Source organism: Rousettus aegyptiacus, unplaced genomic scaffold (genome assembly GCF_014176215.1).
Source record: "Rousettus aegyptiacus isolate mRouAeg1 unplaced genomic scaffold, mRouAeg1.p scaffold_m13_p_3, whole genome shotgun sequence".
Classification (NCBI taxonomy): Eukaryota; Metazoa; Chordata; class Mammalia; order Chiroptera; family Pteropodidae; genus Rousettus; species Rousettus aegyptiacus.
In genome coordinates this window covers 109,715,074-109,733,844 of record NW_023416306.1, presented here as the reverse complement: position 1 = coordinate 109,733,844, position 18,771 = coordinate 109,715,074, and the positions used below count along the sequence as shown (strand labels likewise).

The following is an 18,771-nucleotide window of genomic DNA, read 5'->3' as shown; positions in this document are numbered from 1 at the left end:
GAGGATGCTGGAGATAAAAAGATAGAGAAGCTGCTTGGTGAAGGATCCAGAGAAACAACACTCAGTAGTTGGCAATAGATGAAGATTTAAGGGAAAGAAGAAAAATGGGGCCACTTGGATAGACATTTTTAAGAAAGAAAAATATTGAAAGGAGGTATTTGTAAACATGTGGCATAGGATATGGCCTATCAAACTTCATTCTCATCTCCCCAAAAAAGGCCTCAAGTGAATCTGAGTGCTTGTTTAATTGTCCCTGAGACACCATAAAACTACCAAAATATGCAACCATTAAACTAAAATCAAACACGTGTACACCAAGCATTTTCACACACAAACTGTGGCTCAACAAATGTTAACTGGGCCCCACCTGAACTTTGCAAGAATCCACAAACGAGAAGCAGTTTTATTTGCTTTAAATTGCTTAAATGAGCTTCAATAGCATTTAATGCCATTAAAACTCCCCTTTTTATTTTTATGAGCCAAAAAGCAGCATGAAATGACCTACTCAATCTCTGAGGATGTCTGGGAAACCAGTATGGACTCACAGGCTCTTCTTCTTTATTATTCAGATTGACTCATTCAGATACTATAATTTTTTTTTTTTATAACCAGCATGATTCTTAAATACTCCTGTCTCCGGTGGTTGGTTGGTTGGTTGTTTGTTGCATGGTCTTTAAATGCTACTGTATTGGCAGGAAAAAAAATCTATCATTCCCTAACCCTTTTGAGTTATAGTTGCACTTCTCTTCAAATCATAATTTCTTTTGTTAATTATGTGTATCTTTCAATAAGTAATAACCTCTCTGGCTTTCATCTATAAAATGATTAAGGTGAACCAAATGATTTCTAAGATGTTTTCAGCTCTAAATTTTTTGTAAATTACAGAATCTAGAATTTTACTGTATTAGTTTCTTGCTTCTACTCCCCTGAGCCAAAGATCTTTACTAACATTTCCTTGAATACAATATGTGATTCCTGAGTCGCTGGTTTACATTTTGGGATTCCCTCTGCTTAACATCAAGCTTTAGCTCCCATTTGTGATAGGGAAGTCAATCTCCTCCCCACAGCTCCCAGCTATACAGTAAATAGTAGCCTAGCACATCTGCTTCATCACTAGTTTCCAAGTATACCCTCTTTCTATAGCCACAAAATGCAAGGCTTTCCTAGCCTTTAGTCTGTATAGCTTTTAGTTTATGGGCTATCACCATCACTCAGTACAAGTGATGGTAACATACCACAAGGACCTATGAAACATACAATGCACAGACCAAGGAAAAGGACAGTTGAGATAATCTGTCTAGACACATGACATTAAAGGAAAATCCATTCATGGCTAATGCAGCCTGTTAGCTATGAATGGAGAAATTTTCAAAAATACAGTAGGCCAAAAAAATATTACAAAATATTTATAGCTCTCCCTGGCTGCTGAGGCAAGGATGTCTGACTCACCAGGAAGTGTGGCCAACAGCTCTATCGCTTTATAACCAAGGGAACCCAAATTAGAAATAAACTAGAAAGTAGGCAGATCTCTACTAAGCTGAGGGATGGGTTATTTCTCTATCTGATCCAAAATTACTCTAAATAGGGACATTCCTGAGCTACTCCAGGGTTCTGGATTGTGTGAGTAAGCCTCAAGAGATGCCACATGCATTAACAGCTTGCTCACTCAAATGACCATGATGCTCCTTGCTAGGTCCACTTTACCAAGGTGCTCACTCTCAGCAGGGCAGTCACTGGCTCCAGGCCAGCTCTGAGGTACAGCCAGTATAGAAAAGGGCTTCTCCAGATGCACAGTGGAAGAGAAACCAAACATGCACAGTTCATTTTGCTTCAGAAAACATGAATGCTCTTCTATGGACTTTATTCTCCCTCATTCCAGGGGCAACTAAGTCACTACCGGTTCCCCAAACGGAACCATTTTAATCTCACAACCATTGACTTTTTTAGGGGGTGGAGGGTCTGAAATACATGCAAAATTTACTGCAGTGTCTTCTTCCATAACTTTCTATTAGATTTTTTAAGGAGTTGCAGAATCTTAAGAATCACACACCAGAGTAAAACAGAGGAAAGGTATCCTTGAAATGAGTCTGTCCATCTGAACACATGTCCTGTGCTCAGTGCAGCCCTGGCCTCAGGGAGAAAATTGACATATGAGTAGGTTTGTGTGAGTCACTAGATTCTTAGGAATGTATTTGACTGTTTTAAGAAAAATAAATCATAAGACACAAATTCATATCATGCGTTTATTTTTTAAAAATAATATGCCTGGAAATATATTTAGAGAAAAGTACTATATATATATATATATATATACACACACACACACACACACACACACACACACACACACACACATACACAAATATAACTATATATATATGTATGTGTATATTTAGTTCATTGAAAATCATAAAAGATAATTTAAATAGTTTTACAAGCTATAGTCCTCTGTGGAAGTACTAAGCATTTTAAAGATCTCAATTTTCATTCACACTCTCACATTAATTTATAAATTCATGCAATTCCAATAAAAATCCCAAAGGGATCCTTCTGAAATTTAACCAAATAAACTACAATTTTCTGTAAGGATAAATAAGAGGAAAGCCAAAAGCATGAGAACTTGAACAGACTCTCTGAGATGTATTATTATGCTGCAATAATTAAGATGCTCGTACAAAATCCAAACTCATCAAAGAGAAGAGAAAGCCCCAAACAGTCCCAAACATAGCACAGGGAGAAATAATTACTCTAGAAGCCTGATGTAAAATCAGCAACTTAGGAAATAAAGTTGTCTTAGACTTACCTCAGTCTATACACCAAAATTAATTTTTGATATGAAATAGAAGAAAAGAAAGAGGTAGAAAGGAATCAGTTAAGAAATTTAAAAATATAGATGATCTTTGAATACGAGAGGTCTTCTTCCTAAGCCACAAGAACAGTTCTATAATAAAATGATAGACCTGACTACATAAATATTTAAAACTTATAAAGCCCAGAAATTACAAGTAAAATTAAAAGCGAGCGATAAAGAGAAAAAAAATTTTCAGTGTTTTAAGATTATTAATTTTTATCTAAAGACATTCAGTGTAAAAAACTTTGACAATTTATTAATATGAATAAAAACCTTAAGAAGACTTATACACTTTTATCTAGAAATTCCACAAAGGATTTATTCTAATATAATTAAAGATTAAAAATTTAACAAAAATATTTATAGTATTATTATTACCATTACTAACATTACTTATGTTAACTGGAAATAAATTTCCATAAATATAATCATTGTGAAAATGTAGCAAGTCATTTAAAGATAGAGTCAAGTCTTCAAGTGAGAAAAGCAGCCAGATAAGTATACTAAAAGAATTTCTAAGTCTTAAATTCACATAGGCCTATCATAATTCAAAATGTTGGCAATGGTTCCTCTACGAGACAGCATTACAGAAAGTTTCTTTGGCTTTGTGATATTTCTGGATATTTCCAAATTTATTATTTTATTTTGCAATATAGAATATAGCCCATTTAAAATTTATGGAAGATTTTCTGAGATCCACAAACAAAGCATCTACATTAAGGAGAAGTGGGTGTCCACAGAGCAAGGCTCTGAATGATGACCATTATATTTTTATGAATGGATTGGAGTAGAAAACACAACCCTTCCACAGGATGATAAAAAAACAGTTTTTCTTCATGAAACTGTATAGAACCCCGTGTGATCAGACGTGATATGGTAAGTGTGCGCCAATCCTCCTCCAGGTAGGTTGAGAGGCGTTAGAACTTTCTTTTACCTGGAGTGTGTTGAGAGTGTACCTGTGCTATCTTCCACTTGCTTCTCCACATCCACTGTCTCAGCTTCTGCACCCTATTCTGGCCCCCATTGCCTAGCCTAAACGGATGGCATAAAGTGGCTTCCAGCCCTCTGACTTCTCTTCGGGTTTGGCCAATGGGACGATGGCAGAAGACCAGAGAGCAGGCAAAGAGGGTCCGTGTGTTTATTCCTCTGCCCGCTCCCGACAGGTCACTGCAGCCCTCCTCTGAAGGCCCTGCTCCTGCTGGGCTCCTGTTGGGCAGCCTTCTCCATACTCGGCCTCCCTCTGAAGTTCTGGGTTTTCCAGTAGTTTCTTGGCCCCTTTCCCCCGCTTCAGGTATAGGGCTGTAAAAACTTGTTACTATTACCATCCCCACCCAGAGTACTGCTCCGTCTCTTATTGCTTTTCCTAAACCCTGCCCACACCTTGGTAAACAGTCTCTAATAAACTCTCAATCAAATCACCCAATTTGAGTGTCACCTGATTCCTAACAGGACTCTGCTTGATGCAGTAATACACACGATTAAGAGAAAACAGGGCTAAGTGCATTTATACTTCAAGGGGAAAAAAGCGACCTCATGGGGTTTAGAAAAAAAATTTTCATTCGTGTTTGAGATAAAAAATTTTTAGCTCTGTTAACTCCATGAATTCAATGATTCTATGATACCTAAAACATCCTTATGCTTTCTAGTTTTTTTTTCTTTTTTTAAGACTTTGAGCAAGTTACTAACCCTTACATAACCTCACCACATACAGGACAGTGTACTACTGGAAGAGGACCATGACATTGGTTATCTGTTTCTCATGAGACAAACTGCTTTTGCCACAAATTTAAAGGCAGACATTCTCCTCTCAGTTTCCCCTTGTACTGTATCACAGAACACCTTTTCACTTTGTTGTGACTGGGTTTTACTTAGTCCTGAGCTTTACGAGCTAATCAAATTTACTGCATTCAGATATTTCTGGTCTGCCCCACAGAAAAGTGGCACCTACTCACCACGAGTTGATTAACTATTTAAGGATGTAAGTGGTCCACTAAAAAACTTCTTAAATCCCATAAGCTTGTTTCGATAGCCAGCTCTTGTACTCACAGGGGAAAAGATAATTCTGAGATCATGGGGTCTGTCACTCAGATTGTCCCTAGCCTAATTCCAAGCAAAGGAGGAAAAAATTCTCTTCGCTTAAGAGTGCTGTGAGGCATTCCAAACCCATGGCAGAACTGCACTGATAATCACATAAGAGATGGGAGAAAGCAATTCTCCCATTTGAGCAGAGTAATTCAGGCCCTCCCTGAGTAGTGGAGGTGAACTCCTGCACCTGTGGCAGTCTCTAGAGTGGCAGCTCTAGCAGGTTCTGGTGCTTCTTTCAACTGGCACATCACCAAGGCTCGAAGAGCTCACAGACTGGCAGCAGAACTGCCCTTGATGGTGGGCAGAGTGTGATCAGAATGGCATCCAAAGTTCTTGTGGATGCCAAAGGCTTGAGCTGTCAAGGGGGTAGTCATAGTGACAGCAGCTACAGAGACACTGGTGGCTTTGGAAGCGGCAGGAGAGAGCATCCTTGGCAGTCAGCACCAGCACCAGTGGCTAACTACCCTCATATGGCTAAGAAGATTCAAGAAGCAACAGTTTAAGGGTACAGCTTCTCTGATATCGGCTCTCTTTCTATCTTTGAACAAAAGTGAGTTTACAGTATTAGGTGATATCTTAAGGCCTCGGGGCGGGGGTCGGGAAATCATTGAACGATAAACTCTGAATAGAGGGAAATCTAAGCAGTGGCAAGTCATGGCAAATCCAAGAAGTGGCCGAGGGCAGCATTAGGACAGTGTGCGACTCATGATGAAAAACATCACTCTTTTCCATCTCTGCCAAGAACTGGACTTAGATGTCAACAGCACAGAACTGCAATTGCACACTTGAAATATGAATGCTAATACACACAAAGAAAAATAAAAGCACTGAAGATGTGAAGACATAAGACTTTCAAGACCTTGAAATATTTTGGATCTAATTTTTCTGTCTCTGTGCTTCTGACAGAGAAGTAAATTTTGTATGTTTCCCTAAGGGCGAGGAAATACCACAAAATGCATAGTTATAAACCAAATGCTTATAAGACTCCAGTTTTCTGAATGACAAATCTTAAGACGAGAACAAGGAAAGTGTTAACTTCCTCGAGATGGCCAATAAATGGCAAGTCTGCAATATACTGGTATTGAGTAACGGGTAAAAAAATGGTCCCTGAAGGCATGAGATGTCTTACTCTTCTTCGATAACCTTCAAAGTATATCTGCATAGTAATGAGTACCGATAGGGATCCCAAGACACTGAGCACCAGACCTAGAGGCACTGTAAATAAGCCACAGTACCGCCACCTGTGGGAACTGGCTGGGACACAGAGGGCTTCTCCAGACGGCAGTCCCCTCTCTTTCATACACTGTCATTGTGCTGTCAGGGCCCACTCCAAAGAGCTATCATTATTCACCCCTTCCTCCTCCTTTTCCTCACCCCATCCAAGACCTTAAAGATTTCATTTATACATACATGTATACATATGTTGATATTTATATGTATGTATACATACATATATATATATAAATAAAAGACTAGGAAAGCTACTAACAAGGCAAATTACTGTGCTCCTCTGTGCTTCTGGAAAGTGAAGACTAAAGAATCTCTGTAGAACTATAAACACCCCCCAAATATTACCCGAAGAATTGAAAAACAATTTTTGACATTTATTTCAAGTGCTCATTACAAGGAAGATGGTCATGATACACTGGTGGGGACGAGACTTAGATCATCAATACAAACTAGGAATAAAAGCTCAAACGGGATTCTGGTTTCGTGTTAAAAGCAAACCAGAACTTTCAATTGTTCAAACAGGTCAGATCATGAGAAAAATAAGTTGGTAGGTGGTTTAATACTGCAGTCACAAGCATCCTAATCTTGGAAAATCTAATGTAGGCACGAAGGCTAAAACAGCTATAGATATTTTCACTAAGGCTATGATAGTTTTCATTCTGTGTAAGTCAAGCACTGCAGGAAAAAAATGCTATGAAGTAGCTGACATCTTAGGGTAGCCAAAAGTTTGCAGTTGTACAAATGGGGGCTAAAAGCAATCAGGAGATAGAATGAGATTCATCTGCCAACTCGAGATTCATCTGTGTTCTCAATCACTGAAGTAATTTTATGACACTGCAGAAAACCCACCCATTACTAAACCATCCAAACTTTGATCCACTTATGTCTACCAATGAATAGAACTAAAAGAAGTATTTTTCTATAACCAGATAGACTGATCTTAATATATCCACTACCTAAGACAGCCAGCAACATATAAGTCTGTACGGGTAATCTTTAAATATCAGAAAGATGGTAGAGGTTTCATTAGAGACATATATAGACACACAGAAACAATTAAGATATACTATCCTCTCATTCTTCATTTAAAAAGAAAATTTCATATGAACCTTTCACCTAAAGACTAAAAATATCTAGATTTCCATTCCATTTAAATATATTCAAGCCAAGTCCCTGGGAAGGTTTCCAGAGGGTTAGATTGCTTTAAAAATGGCCATGCATTAAATAAAGCTTTGTCTAACAAAAGTAAAAGAGCAACTGATATGGTATCTGTACATTCACTCTGCACAAGGCTCCTGTAGCTCAAAAGCATTACTCAAACAACAAATCAGATTACAGCTCTGGAGAATCATGCTCCGCCTCTTCCAGTAACCCTGCCAGCTCACACAACATTATATGAGGGCCAACCACCTGCTTCCTGAGGAATCTGTAATCTACCTTCTCCATTAGTTCCCCAAAGGGTCTCCTACTTTATACATGTGCCCCCCCCCCTTCATTCATTCCAGTGCATTCACCTTTCATCTCTAAGATATCCGTTAATGATAAGTGTGCAAAGGTTCCCTTTAAAAGCACAACCAAAAAGAAAACCTTTCGGCATTACAGTTTATAATGAAACAAAAACTCAAAATTCTGGGTCTACTGAATTTGATTGAACTAAAAGCCATTGCAGCAAGAAGTTCATTCCTGGGTACCTGGCTTGTTTTCACATTACCTGCTTCCGTGTACTTCAATCCCACTTTTTCTTCTGTGTCCTTTGTCTTTGGGGGTGGCCAGACAGCTTGGAGTCTGCCAGGAGTCCTATCGTCCTGCTCAGTGGGGCTGTGGTCAGGCTATTTAAAAAATGGGCAAAGAAAAAATATAAGTTAAATGAAATGTGCCAGAGCCAGTTATTCCCTGAAAACAAGCATGCTAACTCTAACTCTAAAATTAATATTAATGGCCAGTTTCACATTGCCCTCGTTGGCTGTTAACTGAAACATCTCACTACAGTGTGATCCTTTCCCAGAAATATAAAGTGATTAGTAGGAGCAAAAATTAAAAAGTCAAGCCAAGGCCACTGGAATATAACTAATGTACAGCATGGTGACCATAGTCAATAATACTGTATTACAAATTTGAAAGTTGCTAAGAAAGTAAATTTTAAAAGTTCTCATCACAAGAAAAAATAATTTGTAACTTTGTATGGGGACAGAGGGTAAATAGATTTATTGTAGTAATTATTTTGCAATACATACAAATCATGTTGTAACTAACATAATGTGTGTCAAGTGCACTTTAAAAAAAACGGCAAGGTCAAGTATTATACAACCCTTGATAGATGATTTTTATCATGTAAATATTAAAAAATATTTACAAATAAACTTTGAGCTGAAGATATAGATACAAATGCACTACAATGGGGTACATTTATAGGAATGATTACAAGTGTATCCCAAACAACTCCAGGGTTATTTACAATATAATGACTCCTTTTGCATTTTCCATGAACAATAGCTGCAGGCCAACATATACTTCTCTTAGCACTTTACATTGCTAATTTCGATTCTTTTTCTTTCTATTTAAAAAAATAATAATGATGAGATGGCTTTCATGTTCAAGCTATTTTTATGAGTTGATTTTTTAATGCTACGAGAATGTTTTATCATGTTTAGTTTTTAACTATATATAACCCAAAATTATTTTTCTAAAGATTTTTTAATTTTTAACATTTTAATGGATCAAATATATCAGGGAATGATTGAGTTCTGAGTTGATACTGACCAAGACATTCTATTTTTTTTCCTTGTGAACCTTTAAGATCTACTGGACAGATGCTTGCAAATCTTTATAAATTACCAAATTTCCTTTGAATAACAGTTTTCATTAATTAGATAGTTGCCATGTGCTAACTTCATTCAATCTTCACAACCATCATATAAAATGATGGTTATTATTTTTTTCCTTATGAAGAGATTGAGGCTCAGAGATGATCAAGGCCACCCAGATAGTAAATGGTAGTTAGAATCAAAACCCAGATCGCATTATCAATCCAGTGCTCAATCAAGATGCCTTATATCCAACATGGAATATTTCAATCACATCACAAATATGTATTCTGCCAAATGGCATACTCATAAAGAAGAAATAGTTTTCACAGAAGTATATAATTAAGTGGTGAGGAAATCTGGGCTATGTTTCCATACTGCATTGCATCTTCATGCTGTTTAATTTTTATAGGAACATTTACTATTAACATTCAAACTCGGACTGACAGGTTCCCTTTCCTACCAGCCCATCTTTACATATAACCCTCTTTTCACAATCCAGAAGAATATAAGAAAGAAAACTCTTCTGTCCAACTCCATACTCCTTACAAGGACAATTTCATATAATCATCTTTGACCTAAGAGACAGTCACTAACAACAGGGTGCCTGGGATTCACTTTGACAGGAAACCTCAAAATAAATATAGCAGCATCATAGTTTTATAAGAAAATGCAAAACCCAATTCTACGTACGCTTTTGGAATCAGAGGGGCCATCCGCTGGCCTTGACCTGGACCGTTCAAACACAGCTCTTAGGGACTCCTTTTCGTGCCTCATCTTACGCTTGAGGGCTTCCAGCTCGGAAGTGTCGGCTGTGGTCCCCTTTTTGGGGGGACGGATAAATAAGGCTTTAAAGGCCTCCAGGGCAGTTTCTTGGGGCTTTGGCTTGACCTCCCCACCCTGGGTTTGGGTTGCTCCGGGGCAGCTCTGGCTCTCCTGGGCAGCACTGCGGCCCATCTCTTCTCCCCTGCGTGGCTCAGGGTCTTCTGCCTTCAGCTCTGCTCTGGGCATGTCAATGCTGAGTAGCTGCGAGAGCTGCTCCAGGAGAGTGGGAGTGGCCTTCAGATCACTAGTCTTCTCCCCGGTTTTCACTGTCTGTGGCACTGTCTGCGGCCCTGCCTGTGCTAGGGACTTCTGAACAGGCTGGGTCAATTTGAGCAAAGCCAGGTCCCCATCCTTTGGTTTAATCTCAGTGATGGTCTCCCCACCCTCAGCTGGGGTCCCCTTCTTCAGCACACGAAGCCCACTAAAAAAAGCTGGAAGCTGGAATGACTTCTCTCCAGGGACTTCTTTTTTAGAAGAGGTGTTCTCGGTGACACCAACACTTAAGTTCTGGTCTGCTACCGCAGGTGGTAACACAGGTGGAGCTTGGGAACCTTCTTGCCCAGCTGGTCCTTGGCTGGGGCTATGCTCTGTCTGAAGACCACCACTGCCAGGTTCCGGTGTGCTACCTGTCTCAGGTGGAGTCCCTGGAGGACCATCAGCACAGAGCTCTGCATCACCCTTTTCCCCAGTGGCGATATTTTCCCTAAACTCGCCTGACTTGTCTTTGGGCTCCTCAGATGGCTTAGATAAAGCAACAGTAGGGGACTTCGGACTATTGGCATTACTTCCTTCTTCTGGCTCCTGGCCACCATCCTCAGAGTCAGAATCACTGGTGGTATTTACAAGGGTCCCATGAACCAAAATGACATCGTCTCTGCTCACACTCAGAGCAGTGAGTGGGAGAAGCTCTTGACCAGGGAGAGAAACCCCTGCCTCTGCTTTTCTCTGACTCCCTTCTGACTCCATCTCTGTCTCCGCCCTTGCAGTCTTCCCATCTTTTCCGAAGTCAGGTGGCACCTGAGCCTCTGCCTCCTGCAGATCCGAGCCATTGCTGGGATCACCCCTCTGAGGTGCGGGATCCACCACTAAACTGTGGAATGCTTTCAGCACGGCATCTTCCTCTTCAGGCTTCACAGATTCCAACTTACTTGTAAACCCAAACAAGGATTTCATAGAGAACTTGCTCAGGATCGACTGAGCCATTTCAAATTCAGCTTCGGATTTTTCTGGTTCTGCGACATCACTGCTACTCAAAGAGTTACCAACGTCCTCCATGTCTCACGGCAGTGCCCTCAATGGAAGTTCTGACTTTTGTTGCCTTCCCCTGCTCAGTTTATCCACTCCATCGGCTCTTAACTTCCAGGACAGAGTGCAACAGGACCCGGGAGCCAGACTCCTCAGCGGCGGAGTCAGCACACTTGGTCTCTTTCGGGTCACTTACTGTGCCCTCCTTCCGGGTTGTGCCACGATGCTGTGCCCAGGACAACTGTAAAAAGTCCGTGGAGCTTTATGCCCAGAAGCGGCAGAGGCTGCGCACCTTACTACACACGGACTGGGGAGGCTGCTCCTCTGGGACTTCCGTATTTATCCCCGAGGACAAAAGGCTTTTTGTCGTAAGGAAAGTCAGCCTGCCCCCAGCCATCCCGGCCCAGGACTTCATCACAGCTCCTCCCCAGTGCCTGTCGTTCTCCCGGTCGCTTTCAACTTCCTCATTGGTGAGCAAGTGAGGCTCGGAAAAGTGCTGAGCCGGCAGACTGGTCCTGACAGTCCCGGAACGGCCCAAGAAATTCAAAAGTGAATCAGCAGAAAATGACCGAAATACTTCTTACGGGCCCTCCTATGCCATCTAAATTATGGTCAGAAGCCTGTGCCGACCAGCCAAAAGTAAATAAACAAACAAACAAACAAACAAATGACAACTAGCAGGCCACAGAGATCAACAGCCACTCACAAAGCCCAAAGCAAAGAAATAAAAAAAAAAAAAAATAGATCGTTTCAAATGAATGGAACTCAAAGGCAGTTAACTTACTGCCCTTGAAGGCTTTTCTTTTCTTTTTTCTTTCTTTCTATCTTTTCTTTTTTTCTTTCCTTTTTTTTTTTTTTTTTTTTTTTTTTTTTTTTTTTTTTAAGTGCTTTCTTCCGCTTCCCTGCAGGTTGCATCTGGAATGCAGATTTTAGCTGCCTGGGCCGGAGAAGGAAAACCAACACGACTGGTTTCAGATTACTGCTGCTTTAGTTCTGCCCTGGTGTCTCAGCGTTCTACAAACAGGTACTTAGGCAAGCACGCCCACCACACCCCGTGTCCACCAGCCTTAGGGTGGCAGAGTAAACAGCCCCGGCCGGCAGGAATCATTACCCTCCATGCTCCCTGCCAACCTCAGGTTTGTGGCTCGGTAGCCCTGACTTCCTGGCTTCCTTAGAAATCCTGGCGGCCGAAGGGCACCCCACTCTGCTTCAGCGATCCAACCAACTAAATGAAACCTGGCATGGTACAAGGTAACACACAACCTGCCTTGTTAGGCAAAGCAATTCATCAAAGGTCTCTAAGGAGCCACATTCCCCTAAGGGGCAAAATATCTAAAAGGTCTCTATCAGTCAGGTCTCTCTCTATCACAGACCCAGTTTGCCTAAAACAAAAACAGGACAGACAAAAACAACCACCCAGCATCGGCTCTATGTAGTTTCCAATACTCTGATTACATGCTGGGAACCTGGCAACTAAGGTCTTGGAAAAATTGCAGCCCTGTTTCCCAGCTGCATAGTTGCCTCACGGGACAGCTTCCTGTGGTACCTGAAGGTCTCGGTGTTGGTGTTTCTCTTTCAAATCCTGTCCAGTCAGCAGGCGTTTGATAAGACTTTGCTGGATCAGGAGAGCCAAACTGGCTTAATAGTAATCCCCCGCTCTCTTTGAGGAAAGCTGCGAGAAGACTGAGCCTTAATGTTAAATGCAAACAGCAATTTATTCTGTAAAATATTGGTCTCCACAAGCAAAACAACAGTTTTTCCTTCTCCATAGCAAGGAATGGCCGTGGGTCCCACACTGATAACTTGTATCATGTTCCCTAATAAATATTAATACTGAAAAACTGATCACAATAATATATTTCTAACAATATATTCGAAAAGAACTCTCACGTAAAAAGAGTACATATTATATTCCATCAACCCCCATGGGAAAGTTAAGACATTACTCCCTAATCTCTGACTTTACCTGGTGTCTAAATGGATACTTTCCTGTTTGCTACTGATCCTAGTATATTTTGAGATTAGTAACTAGGGCACACTTAATCAAAAAGCCATCACATATGCAGAAATATTCATTGGTGCCATTTAAGTCTCAAAACAAGCTTGCTGTTTAAAGAAAATGCCCACTAATAAAATCATACCTCTGCTTCTCCAAGGCGAGGAAAAAAAGAATTCTCATACCAGATCATAAGATCAATCATTTAAAGAACTATGTAGACCATCCCATACGCAGATAAGGGAAGGAAACATGGCACATATTTGGTATTTTTTCTTTAACTGAGAAGGCTCCATTTTCCCAGATATAACTAATTACTGATTTCCAGAACACATTTCCAAGCACCCTTCCCAGACTGGGGCAAAATGAGACATAAACTGGAGGGGGTTGATGGCCCTTCTACACCAGAGCATGGAGAATCATAAAGTTTCGGCATCTTCTCAATTTCATGGTAAGTGAGGCAAGTGTTGGATCCCAGGAAATGATCTGAGTCCAGCCCTCTGAAGTAGGTAAGGTATTATCAGGCTCATTTTAAAAGTGAAGCAACCATGGCCAACAGAACATAACTGCCCCAAGATGCATAGCTAGTAAGTAGGGAATGGGAATAATATCAAACATTTATTAGGTGTTTACTATGTGCCAAGCACTGTTCTAGGTACTCCACATATATTAACTGATTGATATATATAATTATAAGGTTAATATTGTTTTCTTTTTCCCATTTGAAAGCAAAGAAAGATGAAGTGCCTTCCCCATGTTCACATTATCACTAAGTTGAAAAATTAGAACTTGAATCCTGGCAATCAGGCTCCAAAATCCACAACTCTGAACCACTCTCCTAAAACCTTGAGTTCTACTTCCTGCCAAAATAGGACGCCACACACATGTGAGTTTTGAAGTGTGAAGGCGTGTCAACTCAGATTGGTGGTGGTCTCTCAGGAGGACATGCAATGCACTTTACCGAGATGACACAGAAGACTGACTTCACAAATGTAATGAGAATGACCATTCTTTTCTCTTGTTGTAACTTAGGGAGAAACCTAGAAGAGCTGCTTAGAAAAATCAAACTCCTAGCTGGCCTCTACTGGTCACAGTCCAGATGCAGAATCCTCTGAACACAGACTCAGCAAGAGGCTTTCCAGCTTACCCATACGATTCCCCTTCATTCCCCTTCATGAAACATGACTCCTATTACAAAGAAGTATTCACCCAACAATCATTATTAAGCACCAACTATGTATAAAGGTTCGGAGATATGAAAATGAAGAAACTCCAGTCCAGCCCTGCGCCTTCATGAAATGTGTAGTTTAATAGGGGAAACCAGCCAAGAAAGAGGCAACTCTGTTTATAGTACTTTCTACCCCAGACTCAGTATGAACAGCAACAAGTGGACCTAAAATGATTTTAAATAAAAGCAGTAACCATCTAAATATGAAGAAGAGGAAAATAGAGCAGCATGATAATTCAAATAGATCTTTGAATACTGACTCTTTTTCAAGCCACAGGTTCTCATGATCATAAAAAAATATTATTACTTCCGGTCATTTAGGAAACTGAAAAATGTTTCAGACTGTAATGGTCAAATAAGCAATCTACAAATTTCACCTTAGTTGGTTTGAAAAATGATTCTATTTAATGCTGTAACATTTAGGTGGGGGACAGACAATCACTTCTCTTGAACATGATTTACCTCAGGATCTTACTTTTTTTATGAATACTTATTAAGTACTTAGTACCTAAAACCAGGGACAGCCAAGACTGTCACTTTTACCATCTCTCCTGATTCTTTTTTGTTCTAACCTCAAGACACCAAAGCTCACTAAAGCTATACCTGAGCAGGCCAAATAAAAATGATCTACCTTAGAAAACTAAGTTAAAACAGGGATCAGAAATAATTAGTAGCATTTGACCTATAAGGATGTTCTTTGTAACTATATATTAAAAAACAGTCAGTACCCAGCTACTTGAAAACGGAATATAGCACATAGCAATAGACTGGGAAAAGTAAGTAAACTATAAATAAAGTTATGAGTGAGGTAATGGGCAGAGATGGGTTTTTTAGGCTCCAGAAGTATGTATGTTTTAACCTACCAAATGAAGTTGAGATCTGAGGAAATTATGACATCACAATTAGTCCAAAAGACATTTGTTAAATGAATGAGGTATCACATGAAAGGAGCATAAGGTTGTAAAAGAATTAGGGTAGAATCAAGTTGTTGGGAAGCTCAACGGGACTTCAGAAATATTAGAAATCAACTAAGTAGCTCAACCTTCTTATTTTAAAGGTGAAGCCCTCTAAAGTCAAAGGAAGCGAAATAACTGGTACCAGTCCACCTGCTCAAAAGCAAGCAGAAAGATCTAAATGAGGCATCCTAACCCCTGTCCACCCCACATCGCACCCTCCTCCTGCCATGACATCTAATCTCACCTTCTTTCTGAAAAGCATCCTCCTTATGCTTACTTTCCACATCTTTGAAATAGAGTCTTGAGGCCAAATGAAAGTCCTTAGGCTTTCCATTCTGTTTCAGTTTAGAAGTACTTCCCCTGCCTTCATGGCAGGGCTTCCCCCTGCCGACTAACACAACACTTAATACAGCCCCTCCGGGTCAGCCTATCAGAAGCTGGCAACTGTTTTTACCAATTGGTTAAAAAGAAAACGGGCTGCACTTGCATATTGCAAGGACAGGTTTCAATGATTAAGGCCTTTATCTACTGAGCAGTACTGAGGCTTTCATGGAAATGTATTGAATGTAGGTAACAAACTAGAAGACTACAAAAGGCAGGAGAGGAGGCTGGGGCGTGCTTATGAAGCTGGAAGGAAAGAAGAGAGCAGTGGGTATGTGACTGTTCAATGATCCAGGAACTAGGGCAGTGTGTAGAGTTAAGAACCTGACCCTGGGTCCTGGGCTCGCATCCTGCTCTGCTCTTTCAAGAGGCTTGACCTTAGGCAAGTCCTGTAAGCTCTCTGTGCCTCCGCTTCCTCACCTGTAAACTGGGAATATGGAAAGCACCTACTTTATGAGTTTTTAGGAGCATCAACTAAACTAATATGTGTTTGACATTCTCATCAATACCTGCCACATAACAAGTACTACATGGGTATGATATATCTCTATGGGAAAGAAACAACTTTCTTAGCAATATCAACCAGCATCTAACAGAATTTGTTTTTATTTCATCAACATGAAACAAGTACTTACTGATGAAATTACAGATCAAGCATTTGGTCTAAATAGAACTGTTCTTTATAGCAAGGCCTGCTACATATGTACTCCATGGCACACCTGTGCTACAGTGAATGAAGCACCAACAAAAATTCTTTCAAGGCACCCCGTGGAGTGTTTCAGGGTCAGTGCTCTCTGGATTGGTTTTTTCCATCTGTGTCACCTGACGAGAGTAATTAGCTTAAAGTTTTCTCATGTGGCTACTGTAGAAGGTTACAGAGTTCACCCTGTTCTTTATTACTTTTCTTGTGCTCCAAGATAATTTTTAAACCAACCCAACCATTTCAGGGGGAAAAAAATCCATGAATTTGGACTTTCTCAAGGAAAGCCTTTTCTCAAGAGTCTGATAGATGCTGATGATGCTACTGTGAGTGTAGTCCCTTATCACTGTGAAATCGATGACAAAAATAATGTATGGAAAACCAAAGGCTGTGACTTGCTTGTAAAGCTGGAGGAGAGGTAAAAAAGGAACATTCTTTAAGGTACAGAATTTCTTGGGACATGTTTCTGAAGGATTTTGAGCTTTTCCAAAATGAATAATGTTGGTGTCCCACATGGATAATCACGACAGAAGGCATGGAGTCAGCAGAGAAAGCATTCATTGTGGCTAACGGTGATCATGATAAAAGTTTTAGATGAAGACCTGGAATCTAGTAAACCATATATACCTATTACTGCCTATACCCTCCCTCTTCCAAGCAGTAAAACTAGACAGCCATCTGTTTACTCAAGGCAGCATCCATTTACCAACCGTATGTATTTCATATTTAAGTAACCGGCACTGCTGTCTTGGTGCCACCTGGCTGAATGTCAGCCAGGCTGCTGTGTCGGGGGATTCTGTTTGCATGATTACCCTGCAGTCCTGCTCAAGCAAATTCTGCGGACCAGTCTGGGTGATGTACAAAACTCTTGAAAGACTAAACTCAGTCTCAGTCAGTTCCACCTTTGGATCATGAGGTTGCTAAATATCCCATAGGATGTACTTATAGTTAAAAAAACATTTGTTGTTTTTCTGATTCAGATTTAACTGGTTGCGCTGTATTTTATTTACTAAATCTAGCAACGTTAGGCATCACTTTTTTGGGCAACACCCAAATTCACCAAATGTGTGAATTGCCCTATGTTGGCATCTACAGATGGTAAACCCTCAGTCATCCCAGAGTGCCCATTTAGAGCATAAACACTATAAAGTTAGCCTTAAAAGGCAGTTTCTTGTATTCCACCAAATTACAAGCCGCCATTAGCTATGCTCCTCAGTTTCCAGTGCACTTTGAACCAGCTATGTCAAAGGCAACTGAATATGGGCAGACTAGAGAGCAAATGGAGCCTAACTTCTAATAACGAGTTCAGTTTCATGAAGATCCCATTTGAGGAATACTCATCATAAAGGATGGTTTGTGAAATGTATATAAACAAGGGACATGGTGGTATAGCAATGACATTAAAAGAAGGTGTGGTCTAGATAGAAAAACATACATAAAAAGCAAAAAAGGTAAGTAATCGATAGGATTGTATATTGGTTACACAAGACCTAGAAGTAGGATTTTGCATGCCAGCTTTTAAAACAGAAACTTTGACCTCTTCTTAGTGATTCTTGGTTTCTAGGGATCATCTCAATCACCTCACCTCTGGGGCCCTGAATCCTTCTTACCGAGTTAGCCTAATTGGCTGGGGAGGACACAGCATCAGGTTCCAAGTAATTACATCTTACAAACAGAATGATATAATTACCAAGTCCACACTCAACTTTAAGTGTCTAAATGAGTAACAAAAGCTTCCACATGTTGATCACTTCCTAAAAGTCAGGCACCATCCTTTATATCTATTGTACAAATAAGGAGAGATCAGTAAAGTCAGGGGCAAGGATTTGAACCCAGGTCTGAATCTAGACCCAAGTGCAGAAATGTTAAGCCCTTCTACTTCTCCACCACTTTGGATGCTTTTTTGTTTGTTTTCTTTTGTTTTTAATTTAGGAAACAACCCATTTAGTGGGTCTGAGTTAGCTCCCATAATCAGTGAGAAAGACTGAAAATCAGGTTCAGAATTAGATAACTAGCCACAGCCCAAATCACCCTCACAGACTTCAATCTAGTGAAGATTTTGCAACTGCTAACATGGAAACTTGATGTCTCAGCCTGCATTTAATGATCCTGCGTGTTTAAAATTAATGGGGAAACATTGATGGGAGCATGAGCAGATTTCAATCCTTTAATCTTCCACAAACTCCACAGCATAAATTCGATTCGACAGCAAAGAATGCACAGTACTCTCTGATATAGTGCCTCTGAGTACATGGAAAGGGCCACATCCTTGTCTTGTTTTCATGAAAGACAATGAGAGCCTACCACCTAAAGCTAGAGGCCACAAATTGGCTTACCCAAAACACTAACATGTTCGTGACAATGTGGCTTGTATTTGTAAGTGAAGTGAATTCAGAAACATCAAAGTAGCTTGTTTTCTGAAGAGGGGTGTTATTTTTGTATGTGTGAGTGTATGTGTGTATGAGATAGA

The 18,771-nt window shown here is 40.2% G+C and overlaps 1 protein-coding gene across 7 annotated transcripts in view; it reads right to left on the bottom strand.

Moving 5' to 3' along the window:
• Positions 1 to 18,771, bottom strand: part of FMN1 (formin 1) — a 373,160-nt gene that overhangs the window by 245,235 nt on the left and 109,154 nt on the right. Inside the window, exons 2-3 of one of the 7 annotated variants that reach the window (XM_016160805.2) lie at positions 9,664 to 11,555; positions 7,878 to 7,995 (exon numbers count right to left, since the gene is read on the bottom strand). The exons of 4 other annotated variants lie outside the window; for them this stretch is intronic. In XM_016160805.2, coding sequence (XP_016016291.2) covers positions 7,878 to 7,995; positions 9,664 to 11,070 — 1,525 coding nt within the window. In that variant the 5' untranslated portion in view covers positions 11,071 to 11,555. Of the gene's footprint in view, positions 1 to 7,877; positions 7,996 to 9,663; positions 11,556 to 18,771 lie in introns of those variants that run through there. 2 more of the 7 variants (XM_016160807.2, XR_004950098.1) reach the window with 2 other exon arrangements.